Below are 16,119 nucleotides of genomic sequence, written 5' to 3' on the forward strand. Positions count from 1 at the left end.
GCTTGTGTCACGGGGAGCCCGGCCGCAGCGCCCGCCTAGCTCCAGTCTGGGGTTTCGGGCTGATCCAGAGCTTGGGCCGTAGTCCCCTGCGACCTCAGATGGTGGTGACATTTGGGGTCTGACTTGGGCGAGAGCAACTGGTCGCTGGGGAAGGGGGGAGACCTCCCGGTTTGAGACAAACAGGCAATTAATTCCGGAGCTAACTCCCCATCTGCCAGGCCGGCAGACAACAGGTCCAGCACACCCCCAGGGCCAGCCGCATCGCTTCCTCCCACTTCCCAGGCGGCTCAGCGTGCAATCCACTTTCAGGCACAGGATCCGCTGCAAGAACACTTTGAGACAGCTCGTAGCCGCTCACTGCACCTCTTGAAACGCAGACCCTCACCCATGAGAGACAGTTGGAGCCAAAGCGTGGCCAGAGACACTTGAAGTGCTCTGGGTGTTCTGGGGAAGCCGTCGGCCGGGGTCCAGACCCTTTCATTACCCCCATCTCCCACACCCGCTTCCTTGCTGTGCGACCTTAGGCAAAAGCTTCAGTTTTCCCGCTCGCAAAGTGATGAGAATGTTGGGTGCCTCCCAGGAGGCGCACTCCATCCTCGCTCAGGAGCGACAGAGGCGCATGCGTGCGCGTAACTAGTGTCTCGGCAGCCCCCACCGCCCCTCCCGCATCTGCACTCAACTAACAGGTTGGGGTCCTAGCAGTAGGCGGGGCCGCAAGGAGGAGCAGGACCCCCGCCCACTTGGCTCTGCTCGGGGTGGGGGCGGTGCTCTGGCGTCCCGCCCCCTTCCCTCCCCCTACAAGCCCTGGCCCCCCCCCACCCCCGCCTAGCTTGTCCCGGAGCAAGCCGGCTGCGTCCTCTGCGTGCTCTCCGCCACTCGCCTGCTCTGCCAACTTCAGAGCAGCAGGCCTGGCCATGGGGGTGCCCCTGGGCCGGATCACGTAGCCACTGCGCCCCGAGAGCCAACGTATCCCTTCCTGCGTCCGTGCCATGGTCGGCCGCGGCGCCTCCTTGTGTGCGGTGCAGCCCGCGGTACGCAAGGCCCTGCTAAGGAGCGGGCGGCCGGGATCGGCGGGCGCCGGGTTCAGAGCCCAGGACAACGAGGATGCTAGCGGGGTGTACGGCGCCCTCTAGGGGTGGGGCTTGGAGCGGAGCGGGACGGGACGGGGCCCCGAGCGTCGGGTTGGGGCTTCTTCGCCAGGGACCCCCTGGCGTTGCATCCAGCGCCCTAACTTTTGTGCGAGCGTGGCTTTAGGGGCGTGAGCGACTGGGTCTGGAGTCGGCCGCGTGGAATCCCGCAGTGGCGCCGCGCGAAGGCTTGGGCTTACTGTCCCATCTCCAACCCCCGCAGGTGGCTGAGTGCGGCCCAGCTCGAGAAGCCCCGCCGCTTGAAGTATCCCCGCGCAAGAGGCTGCCCGCCGGGCTCGACCAAGATCCATGCAGCAGCCGCCCTGCTCCGGAAGGCGCCGGGGCCAGCGCAGAGCAGGGCCACTCGGCCGGTGGGGGCGGATGGTGCCGCCACTGCCACACGAAGCTCGTGGAGCTCAAACGACAGGCGTGGAAGTTGGTCAGCGGGCCCGGGACTCCCCTCCGGGTAAGTGACTCCTCTTCAGGCTGTAACCTCGACAGGAAGAGCTTGAACTTGGGAGCCTTTGGGGCTGGGGCTGAGGCTTGGAGCGTGGCGAGTTCAACATGTGCCCCCATACCGTAGTCTGCAAGAGTGTGTGTTGCTGCACCTCACCCTAGGAGGCCTGCCGCATGTCAGAGGGGGTTGGGTAAATTTCTTTTCCTAGCCGCAGATGTCCCACAGCTGGAGCCAGTCTGTGTTTGGGTGGGGTAGAAAAGGGGAAGACGGGGACTTCACCCAAGGGCAGGGTTTGTCATAGTGTAGGACTTTGGGCATCTGGGTATTGGCGTGCCTGTATAGAGAGGGCATAAAAGGTGAGAGAGTGAGCCTCTTTCTGCAGCTAGGGAGTGAGCGTTCTTGTCTCATACTTACCCAGTGCCTGTTACGGGCCTATGTCCTGCCCTAGTTCTCTGCCTCTTGGGCCTAGGCCTTCCACATAGGGAATGACTATAGAGCCTCTGGGTTTCCCAGCCTGCAGCATGGCTGGCAAGTACTGGTGGGAGAGGAGTCTACTGGGCTTTCCGGCCAGCCTTCCCAGGCACGTAAAGAACAGGAGCATTGTTCCCTGGAACAATGGTCCCTGGAAGTATGCAAGGCAGGGGTGTGGGGGTCTCCACAGGAAGCTGCTTCTGACCTTCAGCCTTGGTTAAGGAGTCCTTGGGAAGCGCCTGTAATCCCAGTCGTGTCCTTTAAGCAGTGGTGTGGGTTAGGATGAGACCCTGGGCTCCCTATGGGTCAGGTCAGATCTGGTGGATGCCAGTCAGGTGTGTCTGTTCTGAGCACCTCTCCAGGTCCCCTGGCTTGTCTGTGGTGGAGATGTTAACAAGGCTTTCAGATCATCTAGATCTGTGGGCCTGTATGAGGTGTGACTGACAGCGGGTGTTGTTTGGATTTTGCCAGTGGCAACCAGCCTTTCTTGAGCCCTAGATCTTAAAAAGCCTTGATGATCCCAGAGAGGGCCCTTAGGATGTGCTCCTGAGGCCCTTCAGGAAGCAAGCTGATACTGGGAGCCTAGCTGCCTCCCCACTCTGGGATTGTGCTTTGCCTTATGCTGCTGCCCAGGACCCAGGCTGCCTGGCCACTGGTTGATGGAGCCCTAGTAGAGGAAGCTGTGGTCACAGTAGTGGACTAGAGCTGGCGGACATCAATGGAGGTCTGTGGCTCCTCCCCTACACACTGCTGTCCCCCTCTGAGTTCTCACGTGTGGGTTTTGATATAAGCTGCTTCTCCACCCTGCCAGTTAAGGCTTACTTAACATAGCCTGGGCCTGGTGAGCAAACCAGGGTCCTGGCCAGGGCTTTGTGTGGCTTTGTGTAGCATCTTATCTACTGTGTGTTTTGTCTTGCCACACAAGGAGGCTTCAGTCTGTTCTGGGAGTACTGTCTGCCCTGTGGGGTGCTGTGCTCAGGATAAGAGGGCTTTGCTCTTCTTTTCTCTCCAGAAGGAAACTGAGTGCCCTGGGCCACACGTGTTATACCCAAAGCCCAGGATTTCAGTCCGTATCACTCTTGTGTTGTTGCCAGTGTGGACCACAGGGACCTGCAATGGACCTCAAAAGCTTTTGAGGTGAGGGGATCCCTCTGAAAGGTAGATGGGGACACCGTGATCATCACCGTGAGCGCTATTCTGATTTAGGGTGAGAGCTAAGATCCTCTGAGGAGGTCTACGTCTTAATTCTGGTTGTCGGAGCAGGAATTCTCCTGTGAGGACAGCACTTTACAGCTTGTAGGGAAGTCTTCCTGAATCTCACTGCTATCTCTGTGGGCCTGCTAGGCTGCTGCTTGGAGGTCGAAGCTGGGACCCTGACTGGGTGGTTAAGAGTCCTGGGCTTGGGGACCCTTGTCTCATCTCAGCATAAGAAGGATGTGTAGGGTCAAGTAGTCAGCCTGGTAGTATCCTGTGCCTATGAAAATCTTGTCAGCATTAACTTCTAGCCTACCTTTCTCCTAGCAGACACTTACTCTCCTGGCAGGGTCCCTCAGAGTTCTTGGCTGGTCTCCTCTGTTACACTAGTTGCCTCTCGTCTGCCTTGCACGCGCATAGGACAGAGCTCTGGTTCTGAGGTGGACTTGAGGGTCACCCTCATTCTGGGACTTTGTGTGATTGTCTGTGTATTGAATGCTATAGTTGGAGCCTACCTGGCCATCCCCCTGCTGTGGTCCCTTTCAGATATTCCTGTCCATGAGATCTGTTTGGGTCTTGAAGCTCGGTACCTTCCCCTCAAAAACGAAAGCCCAGGCCTTTCTTTATTCTGCTGTCTGAGTATCTGAGGCCCATCTTTTCTGTATCTACATACACTATACTGAAATGGCCACAAGGTTCCGGCAGACCCTTCCTTCATCTCCTAGTCCAGGGTGCTACTCTCAAGCAGTAGCTTTGCTGGAACAGGCAGATGAGTCACGTGTAAATGTTTGTTATACAGCTGAATGGCCAGAGTTTCTTCTCAGGCCTCATGCATGGTCACCCCAAAGGCTGCTGGGCTGGATTCTGTCTGTGTGTCTCCTAAGGGGATGGTCCCAGAGCATAACCCTTCTCCCCTACAAAGGATGTCTTGCTGCTGGCTGTTGCTTAGGGGCCGTCCCAGAGGATGCCCAGTTATTCAGAGGTGGTGACTCCTCCTGGGCCATGACATTCTTTAGTTGTCAATACTGGAGTGAATTGATGACTCCCCAATGGGAAAATGATTGACTCTCATTTATGTTTTGCAGAACTCCAGGTTATATGGCCAGAATTTCATCCTCCTGCCTCCTGGGACCCTTTTTTTTTTTTTTTTTGCTTGTTTGGTTGGTTGGTTGGTTGGTTGGTTTTTGGTTTGGTTTGGTTTTTTTTTCTGTGGCCTCTGTCTGCCTAAGTGGAGCTGTGCACAAGACTGCGAAGGGCTGGATCTTTTGGTGCTGGTCCCTCTATAGCTCCCATTCCCATGAAGCCTCCAGACCCACAGGAGCCAGCCCTTTAGGGCCAGGGCCTGGAGCCTTCCCTGTGGTCTGGCCTCAGTGGCTTGGTATGTGCTCATTTCGTTTTAATATCATTTGTGGGCATGTCTCGGCTCTTTCTCACTGGGCCGCCTTCTACTGGGAGCTAGCCTCTGGAAAGGCTGGGTGTGTATCCTGTGACTGTACAGGTCCCAGCTCTGGTTGCATTGTGTTTTGTGGGGAGGTCAGACCGTGCTTCCCCCACAACAGGTTATAGCCCTGGATGATCTAGGATCCAGGCTGGTTCCTCTGATTCGGAAGTTGCTCCCTGGGATAGCTATGCCGCCTGCTCGCCCCCCCCCCCCCCCCAGTCTCAAGGCTGCCACCTTCCCTGATGTTTGGAGCCAGGCCCAGTAGTGCCTGGGGCCTTGCAGGGTGGGGCCCAGGTGTCAGCCATGATTCCCAGCTGAGCCCAGGTGTCAGTTGGGGAGATGTGAGGGGTTGTGCTCCCTGGGGCTGGCTGGCTGGAGGTGAGGTGACTCAGCAGGGAGGTGTCCTTCCCAGGGGCTGGACTGGAGGTGCTCAGAGATTTATGCTACTCTGGGGTCCAGGTGGGACCAGGAGGAGCCTGTTAACCCCAGACTTACCCTCCAACTTCTGCAGTTCCCTGGCTTGGCTTTCCTGCTTCTCTCAGCATACAGCAATGAATAGGTCTCTTACGACCAGCCAGTGCTGTCCTTCTTACCTGTTTTGCTGTCCTGGGGTTTCCAGCATTGGGATGGGGGTGGAGTACTTGAGGAAGGACTTGGGCTTAATGGTGTCAGGTTTTATTTTTCCCTTTGAACTTCGGCTGAGGCAGTGTTGGAGTTGTTGTTTTGCATGCCTGGGGTACCTGGTACAAGCATCCTGTCTTGAGTGGTGTGTGTGTGTGTGTACATGCGTGTCTTCTGCCAGGATCATACATGAAGTTAGGCAGGAACTGAGTGGTCAGTGGCCTCACTGCCCTCTCATGACAGGCCCTCTCATACCTCTCATGAGGGCACGGAGGCTGTAGAAGTCCCCAGCACTTTGAGTGGCTCAGTCAAACTGAAGGGCCTTGCAGTCAATGGTTTGGAGAAGGTAGGGTTTTCAAAACCTCTCTCTGGTGTCTGGGAAGACCTTGTAGGTGGAAGTCGGGGGAACTGGTTCTTGTCTTTTATACATTGAACGTCTACTTCTTGTTTACTTTAACCTGCCGGGAAATTCACAGTAGGTCTCTTACCGCCAACTTCGTGGTACTGTTCTCTTCAGGAAAGAGATGGGTCCTGTGTGTTCATGTTAGACTGTGTTAGTCACATGGTTTTGTTTTTAGTTTACATTGTTTTGCTCCTGGAAGCTATCACACAGTCTTTGTGCTCAAGGCCCTGAGTGAGCGAGCATGCCTTGACCTAGCTTCTCTGTTTATTTGGTTCACATAGTGGGGACCTTGAGCAGTGCAGGGCAGGTGGGTGAGACTAGCTTGGCCCTGTGGGGTCTTGCTAGCAACTAGGTGGGTGGTCTAGCCTCTGTCACTGCCAAGTTCAGTCTCTCCTTTCCCACTGAAATCAGCAATGGGCAAGGAAAGTCTGCAGCAGGAATCAGAGGCCTCAGTTTCCCCATCTGTTCCTACAAGGCCCAAAGAGGAGTCACCTTTGCTTCTGGTTTGGAACCCTTGCCCTGTCTCCCAGTAGGGGATCTCCAGATGAATACAATGTATCCTCCCGGACAGCTTCTTTCAAATGTCAACTGTGGCCAGGAAGCCAAAGACTGTTTGTTGGGCAGCTGGCTCCCTGTGAGAGGCCCCCAGCCTTGTCTCGTTCCTTTGGTAGCATCCTGTTATAGGTGGCTGTAGGCAGGCAGGTTTTGCGGGTCTCTGTGCTAGTGGACTGTTAGTCATGTGTAGCCCAGGGCCCAGGCCTGGTGTTAGCTGTATCCAGACTCAGATGGATGCTTCTGCAGACTGTTTGCTTGACCTCTGACTCCGGCAGCCGGGTCAGCCTGAGCTGTCTCCTGTTTCCGGGTGGAGCGTGCCACGCTGGATCTTGTGCTCAGGGGCCCGGACTGCTGGGTGGGTTCCCCTCCGTCCTGTTGGCCAAGCTCTGCCTCCCGGAAACCCAGCCTTAGGTTCCTTCCTGTCAGTTTCATAGGCTTAGCTTGTGTGGTATTCCAGAGGCTGTCCTAAAGCCAACCCAGTGTTTTTGATTTTAGTACAACCATGAGGCCTGTCTTGTTCTTGTCTGCCTCTCCTCCTCTCTCCCCATGTCTGCTTCCACAAGAGGAAGCACCCAGAGTTCTGACTCCAAGTTCTCTGATCACCAGACCCAGAAACCTGATCTGCACAGGCAGAGGAGGCTGGGCTTAAAGGGAGGCTGGAGGGGATGAGGCCTGGGGGTGGGGACCCTAGAGTCAGGGCTTCAGTTCTGCTCGGGCTGTGTGGCCGGAGGTAAGCGCTTCAGTTTCTCTGGCCTTCCTAAGGAGGTCAGACAGGGTGGCCCTATGTAGAGATGGAGAGGCAGGGCTTTGTCAAGTGTTGGGTGTTGGATTCTGGGATGATACCAGGGGCCTAGCCTGCGGATCATTTCACTTCTGTAGAGTGATGGGTGGGCCGGGAGGGGGTGAGTCCTGCTTGCAAGGTGGTTTCGGCTTGACAATATGGGTGTGTATCTCTTACAGAGTCTATAGGTACCCTAAGACCTGGTGGGGAGAAGAGCTTCCAGGCTGGAAGAGTGGAAAGGCTAGAGCAGCACAGACAGGCTCCTAGCACTGGAGGCTGGGACCAACATGGAGCATGCAGGCAGGCACATAGGCCTTTTCTCCGGTGTAGTAAGGGAGGGATGCCTGAGTCCGCCTGAGTCCATCACCTGCCTTCTCTTCCAAAGTCTGCCTCCTGAGCAGCGTGCCAAGAGCCCGGAGGGCAGCTTTGGGCAGGGGAGGCCTGCAGCATCTGCAGATTACACTCATGGCCATCAGGAAGGCGCAAGTGTAACCAGAGACTCGGCCTCGTAGCTATGACATAGGTGTGTCTGGAGCCCACGCAGAGGCGGTCATAGGTGGCAGACAGGGTTGGGAACCAATAAGGTGGCAGGTTCTTTAGGTCATAGATAGAGCTGCATTCAGGCCCTGGGGCCATGGCTGGGGTTTGGATTGTCTGAAAAAGTCTTTGCTGAAAGCTGTAGGCCAGGAATATCCTGGTGATGCAGCCTGGACACTCAGGCAGCCCCTGTTGGAGGGTGGTGGTGGGTGGGGCCCATCTGTGCCCACCTGCACGTGGTGGTCTCTAGGACTCTACCCAGGGACTGGAGACCAAGGGCCTCAGTCAGATTCTGCACATGTCCCTTTCCAGGTGAGTTTCAGGTTCCTTTGTGCTCAGCTGTCTCCAGAGGCATAAGCAAACCTCACTGTGGTCCACCTTCAGGAGGTTGTGTACTCCAGCCTGTTGCAGCCTCAGGGGATGCTTTGCTGCCTAATGGTCCAGTGGGGGAAACTTGAGGCACATGGGGCTTTGTGCTTTTGTCAAGGGACCATAGCCTGTGCTGTAGAATGAGTGCCCAGGACTCTGAGTCAGGGTATAGTGTGTGCCTCTTCAAGTGGGGTCCCGATTAGCCATCGTGTCCCACAGCTGAGGCTATCAGTGCCCCCAGGTCTCTAGCATCTTGTGGGGGATTCTCCGTAGAGAACAGGGTGGCTATTGAGGGGGAGGCTCTCAATGAGTGAGTCTGTCCTGAGTCGTCCAGCTGGGCTTCTCCTGGCACAGGGCTATGGGTGGCGTGCTGGTCGGTGCTGGGTAGGCTGGGCTGGGCTATAGGCTGGTAAGATGGAGGGTCTGGGTGGGGTGGTGTTACTGGGACAGCCTGGGCGTGCCTGCCAGTTTCCAGGCTGGAAAGTTGAGCCCTGGACTACCCTGCCAGGCACGAGACATAGGAATGTCCCCGACCACTGGGAGTCCCTTCCTGGACCTGTTGTCAACTCTGGAAACAGTTGCTCTACAGGGTCATAGCCCAGAATGCTTTGTGTGGGAAGGAAGGGAGGTTGAGGTAGCAGGCACCTTAGTCACAGGGTGTTCACCTTCGCCTGCTCCCTCCTTTTTACTTGCATGGTGGTGCAGCGGAAACACCAGGGTGACAGGCATGTAGGCATTCCAGGCCCAGGCTTCTCCTTGGCCCTGCCATCGGTGCTGGGATCCCCTTTACAGAAATGGATGATTGGCAGGGCTCAGGGAAGGTCTGTGTTTGCCCTGAAGCCAGGGCGCCCCTTTCGTTCTCCTAGAAGAAAATGGAAGGATTACTTAAAGGAACGTGCAGACCCTAGAAACAAAATAAAACCCTAAAAGTCATCATTCTTAAACGGGAGGCTCCCTAAAACCCACCGCATGATGGGTGGGTTGTACACAGTGCTAAATTGAATCAAATTAAGAAAAAATACTTTCCCAAGCACAAGTAAAATATCTGTTTAATTAGACCATAAAGCGGAAATTAAAAGTAATATTTTGCAATGCAGTAATTACTGTGTCTCTGAAAGCAGTGGGTTTCAGAAGTAACAGGCCCAGTGGCTGGAGATTTGGAGTTAAGATCCTGAACCTGGGCTCAAACCCCTGGGGGCTTGGGCTTCTGGACACTGTGAGCTGCAGGGGTGGCTGGGAAAGGAAGCCAGGTCCTGACAGTTCCTCCTGGACTCCCCCCACCCTGCCCCTGCTGTGTGCTGAGTTCCTTACAGCTAGAGGAAGTTCAAGCAAGCAGGGGTTGCTGGTGGCTGAGGAACCAGGGCTGGCGAGTCTGGTGGCCTGCTGCAAGGCCTTTGTCCAACCTGAGTGAGGGCCTTGCTGGAACATTGTGTATGTGTGTGTGTGTGTGTGTGTGTGTGTGCGCGCGTGCGTGTGTGTGTGTGTGTGTGTGTGTAAGGGAGTGTGTAAAAAAGAGTGTATGTGTGTATGTTTCTGTGTATATGAGTGAGTGTGTGTGTTTGTATGTGAGTGTGTGTGTATGTGAGTGCGTGCATGTGTGTGCGTGTGTGTGTGTGTCCATGTCCTTTCCTGGAGCCCTGACTATACTATGGAAAGCTCAACTCTATTCAATTTCCTCTCCTCTCTGCTGTTCCCAAAGACAAGGTCTTGGGCTTCTCCAGAGTGGGCTGTGGTTCTGAAGGACCCAGCCCCACAGTGGCTCTGCTCTCTGTGGGCCTCAATACTGTGGGTCATGAACCCCACAGTCCACCCCAACTGTAACCTAGTGTGTTTGAGCAGCCTGTCACCCCAGCAGCAGACTTCTCTCCTGTTGTGTGACCAGGACTGGAAAGGTGGCCTGAGGTTTTAGCCACCACCACCCCACGTGGGTGGTGATGGTGGGGAGACCAAAACCACTCACTTGGCTACTTAGACCAGAGGTGCTTGTCACCAACTTGGGTCTTGGCCAAGGGCTCTGGCCCACTAGGAAGTTATGCAGCAGGGACCAGGGTACAAGGCAGCTCTTGGGAGGAGGAAAGCCCCTTGTCTGAGATGCCTGGGGCACAGATGATCCCTCTCCCCCTTAGTTACTGTCCAGTGCCTGGGTGGACCTCTTCTGCTCTTGATGACCGGTCAGGCTTCTCTCCCACTCTCTGCCTAGCTGTGCTGGAGGGGCTTGTGGACTCTCCTCCTCTCTGCCTAGTCCTTAGGCCTAGCTTTCATTGTTGCCTCCTGCTGTGGGGAGGGGAATTATTTCAGAGACTGTGGTCCCTCAGACAGGCAGAGGCCTCCGGGCCTGTTCAGAGGGCCCAGAACAAAGGGGAGCTGGGCCTGGTTTCTAGGCTGGAGCTTGCTGCGCTGGGCGGCCCCTTTCAAGCTGAGCTAATGGCTGCACCAGGCCACACTTCCTTCCTTTGCAGCCTCCTGCTGAGTGGAAAATTGGAGCAGGAGAGCCAGACTGGAAACAGGCCAGCCTGGGCCTGGGTCACTGGCCGGGATCACCCCACCCCAACCTCCACCCCTGTGCCATCTCTGGGGACCTCTCTTGCCCTGCAGGGCCCCCTAGTATGCTTGAGCCTGGTGAATTCCAGGGGCATCAGCTAATGGGACCTGACCCACCAGGTACTTCTCAGCCTGGAAACCATCCAGAATTTATGGAGTATTCCATAAATCAGGCAGCTGCCATAATACTGGGTCTGACAGAGGCCACTCTTTTATCTGCTTTGGGCTCTGGGTGGAAATGGGGCCAAGGAAGAAAAGACCTTCGTCATGATAGGCCCCTTGCTTCTTACCGTGTGGCTGCTTTGGACACAGCCTTCACTGCTTTGAGCATTATGGGCACAGGTGACCAGCCCCTGGGTACGCTGAGGAAACATGCATTTCTGGGATAAATGAGATGCTTTTGTGGGACTGGGGCCCTCAGCCTCCCAGTCTGAGAAATGGGTGTATCTGAGGAGGCTGCTGCATCGGAGTCAGGCGTTGTGAAAAAACCCTCGGAACCTGTATGGTCAGCTGAGTGTATGGAACTGCCTGAAACTGGGCCGAGGCTGGAGGTGGTGGGGTGGGCCGCTGGGAAATGGTCCTGGGCTCTTATCAGGGTGATGGCTGGAGCTACATTAGGTTATGTTTGTCTAAGGGACTGTACTACTTGGGCCCAGACTGGAGAGCAGAGACTTGGATCAGGATGGGTGTTTTGCCTCTAGATAGATCATGCTGAGCCTGGCCAAGCCCCAGTCTCTCTGTGGGAGGTGTCTCCTCATAAGGGTGCTGTGTCCCTTCTGGGAGGTATTGTCCCTCTAAGGGGTTATCCTCCCTCTGGGTGGGAATCTTATCCTCCTGACCTACAGCCCGCTTTGAGGGTCCTCTTCTTGCCTGTCTCTGGACAGTGTCTCTGGGCACCCCTTCTCAGGACAGTGAGCCATGCTTGCTGTCCCTGATGCTATCAGGGTTAGAGATGGCCGCACTCACTCTGGGACTCGACCAGAAGACCCATCCACGCTAGTACCCTGTCTCACTGTGCTCCCAGCATCTACCAGGGCTAGCTGGAGACTGCAACAACAGGGATAGAGTCTCCGTCCCATGAGAGAAAGCTGGGGGGAAGGGAGCCTGGAGGCCACTTCTGGCCAGCCTCCTGCCAGGCCCTGGACCAGTGCCTTTACCCACAAGCTGGTAGTCAGGGAGCTGCAGACGCGTCTTGTTAGCCATGAACTAGCGTGGTTAATGATGGTGGGGAGGTGGGTGGCTGTCAAGGGCACAGGGAACCTCGCTATTAAGTCTGATAATTACCTTCCTGCTGGGCTCATGTGGATGAAATAGTTTGGGCCATAATAGTGTTATAGATGGTGTTGCTCTGGCTACATGGGCTGGGCGATGGGCTCCCTGTGTACCTGAGCACTGATTGCTGTCCCTTGCTGTACACAGGATCCTTGCCTCTCTACCCTGCTGCTTGACAAGCTCCCAGCATCTGGGGTTCAGCCAGCTTGCCGCCCCGAGGCCGAGAGCCGCTGTGACGTATGCACCACGCATCTGCACCAGCTCACTCGGGAAGCCCTGCGCCTGTTACAGACCCCCGCCAGCCACGAGGACCCCGATGCTTCCCGAGGAGGTCTTGCGGCTCCCAGTCCTAGGGACCCACCTGGACCAGGGGGCCTCATGGGGAGGCAGTCCCCTGTGGGACCTGACAGGAGGAAGGCAACAGCTTGGCCACCTGGCCCCAGCGTCCAGGTGTCCGTGGCACCGGCAGGCCTTGGGGGAGCGTTGAGCACAGTCACCATCCAGGCCCAGCAGTGTCTGGAGGGTGTGTGGAGCCTCTCGAGGGTCAACAGTTTCTTGCCACCTACTTGCCTGGTGAGTATCTGGGTAGGTGGGCTGACCGTGTCTGGGTGCCCTATAACGTGGTATTGGGAGAGCCCACTGCAAGCCTGGGGAAACCAGGGACGCTTTTGGCCAACTTTGCTTCTTTGATCTCCTGTGATGCTGTGGGCTGATGGAGGAACCAAGGATTCCTGGGAAGAGCATTGTCTGGTCTTGGGTTTCGAGAGAACATCTTTCTTTGAGAACCTGCTGTGACAGGCTGTTCTCAGAGGCACAGGTTGGGTCACATAGACCTGCCCCATGGATGGAAGACAGAGCCTAGAGTATACAGTGCGGTTCACAGTTGTTGGCGTTGATGTTTAGGTTGAAGGCCTGGATCCCCTTAATCCATCTCTGAAGCCCCTGGCCAGGATTTTCTGGGGCCCTGCCTATGTGCACCTCGTCATATCCCTTGAAGTCTTTACAACTTCCCGTGTCCCCAGTGTTCTACCTGGTTCAAGGAGTTCCAGGGTGGAGGCTGAGAGACGTGTGCTGTCGGCCTAGAGGTTTCCTCGGGTGGGTATGACGGATGATCTGTCACTGGACCCTGGGAGGGCCGACATCACCAGGGCCCAGCCAGCACTCTACACAAACCCTGCTTGACATAGCCTCTTCTCCAGGGGCACCGCGCTGAAGGCACAGCCACCTGCTTGTTGAGGACTTAGTCTGAGGGCCCACAGTGCCCAGCAGGAGGGCAATGTACTTTGGACTGTTGGTCTGAGTCTGTGCGCACCCCCCCCATGACTGTAGTGGGAGAAATCCTTTAGGTAGAGAAGGTATAGATAGATTTATCAGGAATGAAGCACTGAAGGCTTATGGGAGAAGGGGCGGGGCCGGGGGGGACATGAAGCAAGGCAGGGAACAGACTGCTGTGGATCCTGTGTGCTTGGCTATATGGAGTAGCACTCCCTCCCGCCCCTCCCCCGTGTGTTCCCTGGTTGCTCCCTGGGCCTCTGACAGCAGAGCATCCTGTAGGTGTTGCTAAGGGATCCTGCTTCTGAGGTAGAGTTTCAGGTGTGCATTTCAGTCATACGGCAGCCAGCTGTGTAGGCTTGAAAGAGTTGGTTGACTCTCACCCCTGGTCTGTGTGTCCAGTGGCATTTCACGGAGATGGGCAGAGGTGTACACAGCCACTGGGCAACGCTGATATAAGCTCCCATGTAAGGAAGGCTCCTCCCACTGTCCTGACTGTAGGCCTCTCCGAGGTGGGTGCACCTTATCGGCTGGACTTTGCTCTTGGATGTGTGCTGTGCTGAGAATTCTGCTCAAGCTGGAGCTGGTCCCTGGGCTTTGTTCAGGGGCTCATTTTTTGAGGCCACCCATCCTTTGGGTTAGAGAACCATGCTGATCATGGCCCAGCACTCTTCTCTTACCAAACTGAAGGGAGGCCAGCCAGCTGTTCTGTCTTCTTGGGGCTTTGACCCAACAGCTGGGCTGCCTGCTAGAACCAGGGCTAGGGTGCAGATGACCCTGACCGTTCAGGCAAGTTAAGTAATTCTTTGAGGAGGTGACATTGAGCTAGATCTTAAAGGAAGCCTTAGGTGACATGCTCACACCTAAGACACTGACCCAAAGGGATGTGGGTGTCCCCACTGATTGGCCATAGCCTTAGGTCTGAGCCGACATCGAGCAAGGCTCATGCTGATGGTCTTCATGCTTTGGGGTGGTGATGGGGGAAGATGCCGGGAGGGTCGGCCATTGGCTTTTGGTTAGGCAAGCCTGGCCATGGCCTACGGGCCGTAAAGCGTGGGCGTTTAAGGCCCCTGCTTCTCATTTCACGTGCACATCGATTGTGTTCGGGAAAAGGTGGGAATGGATTTATAATTAGAGAACAGTCCTGGCAATCAATAGGGAGATTATTAGAACCATAAATAGAACTTTAGGCTGCAGATGAGGCAATGTCCCTTGAAGCAGGGCGTCGATCACTGATGATCAAGTACTGCCTGGGTACTCTGCTATTAAACACTTCTGGAGAAATGGGTTGTGAAGCTGTCACAAATGGCTGGTGGCCTTTGGGGCCATTAGGTGGCTTGATTCCCACAGGTGGTTCAGACATCCTGGCCCGCATCTATCGCACAGGGATGAGGAGCGGAGGGCCAGGAAAGTGGCTGACTCAGGCAGGAGAGTTGGTCCTTAGAGGGGATGGTACGACCTATGACTCCAGGGGCCCTCTGGAGCCACAGGCAAGGCCTGGAACATTCTAGGTGCTGAATGTGAGGCATCTGGGTGTTACTGTGGTCCAGTTGTCCTCGTAGCCCTGAGTTTCCGAGGGTGGAGAAGCTGTTGGCCTACACAGCTTTGTTTAACCAAGGCCACAGCTGCATCTCATTTGGGTTTGGAGAGAGAATCTCCCTTGGAGGAGACTGCCATGACGGGCGTCCTCAGGGCATACATAGATCTATCTGCCCCAGGGTTGGGTGACAGGGTACACAGTGACACACCTGACATGTACAGGTTGAAGGATGTCCTTCAAACCTCCCCTCCCACCAGTAACCCCTACGAGGGCCTGGCTGTTAACCTTTGCTCAGAGAGGGGTCCTTCCCTGGTCATTTTGCCACGGAGCGTCCATTGCTCTGGAGCTCCCAGGAGATTGTCCCTACTTGTCTCTCTAGAACAGTGATTCTCAACCTGTGTATCATGATGGCTTTGGTGGGTCAAAGGATCCTTTCCCAGGGGTTGCCTGAGACTGTGGCGTATCAGATATTTATGTTATGATTCGTAAGAGTAGCAGAATTACAGTTATGAAGTAGCAACAAAAATAATTTTATGGTTGAGGGGGTCACCACGTGATGTGAGGAACCAGATTAAAGGGTCACAGCTTTAAGGTTGAGAACTACTGTTCTAGAAAGTCAGGCAGAGACACTGTTGTAACAGATGAGGAGCATTGTCTCGTGTGGTGTCCCCAACGCCAGCTTATGGCGTGTCCCACAATCAGAAGCCCGCCGATAGAGGTCAAGAAACCTGTTCTCATCTTGTATCGGAAGCTTCAGGACAGGACTGGACCCCTGACCCTTTGGTTGGTTTGAGATGGCATAGTTCACATCAGAGGGGCCTCAAGGAGCCAGGCCTCCCCACTGCGTGGTGGTTGGGTGACACTGTCCTCGGGGTGCCTGCTTGCGTCCCACTCGGGGCTGTGCAGAGAACCGGCTACCATAGAGAGCTTAGGTGGATGTTAGAGGAGGGGAACTCCCTCTGAGCTATAGCCTGGCTGTCGATGGAACCGTCCTAACTTGTTGCTGACACCCCTGTCCAGGCCTCAGTTTAGCCACCCATGTAGTGAGGGTTGGTGAGATGGCCTTCTCTTCTGTGTAATGAATGCCCCAGTGAAGTTGCTTCTGTGATGTGGTGGGCACAATGCACTAAAGGTACAGGACTTCTCTTCTTACACCAGGCCCTGGAGGCCTCTGGGTAATGAGGCCTGAGAAAAGGAGCAGGCAAGCAAGAATGAGGATGTAACACTCTCTACAGGATGCTAACCCCCTCAGGTCTATACTCTTGCCTCATGCCTAGCCCTGAGCCTCCGGGCTGCTTCTCATTCCCTCACAGGACCACCTGGCAGGGTATTGGTGGGGGAGGGAGTCCTAGAAGGCACTGTGCTTCCCAGCCAGAATCCCATAGACGCAGAGCTCAGGCCTAGAGGGCTGCTGAGGTGGGCTGGTCTATGTTTCTTAAACTGGGGTCCACAGATCCCGGCTGTTCCACAGAGATCAGCCGACAGTGGGTGAGTCCACTTAGGGTCTGCAGTGTCTTGCCTCCATGTGGGCCCCATCA

General features: G+C 55.6%; 1 protein-coding gene across 1 annotated transcript in view; it reads left to right on the forward strand.

Moving 5' to 3' along the window:
- Positions 1-913: 913 nt before the first annotated feature.
- The window catches only part of Kif26a (kinesin family member 26A), a 35,037-nt gene continuing 19,831 nt past the window's right edge, over positions 914-16,119 (forward strand). Inside the window, exons 1-3 of the mRNA XM_028764494.1 lie at positions 914-1,031; positions 1,351-1,593; positions 11,917-12,342. Of these exons, the coding sequence (XP_028620327.1) occupies positions 990-1,031; positions 1,351-1,593; positions 11,917-12,342 (711 nt within the window). The 5' untranslated portion in view covers positions 914-989. The remainder of the gene's footprint in view (positions 1,032-1,350; positions 1,594-11,916; positions 12,343-16,119) is intronic.

This window comes from Grammomys surdaster, unplaced genomic scaffold (assembly GCF_004785775.1).
Source record: "Grammomys surdaster isolate TR1022 unplaced genomic scaffold, NIH_TR_1.0 144, whole genome shotgun sequence".
In the NCBI taxonomy this organism is placed as follows: domain Eukaryota; kingdom Metazoa; phylum Chordata; class Mammalia; order Rodentia; family Muridae; genus Grammomys; species Grammomys surdaster.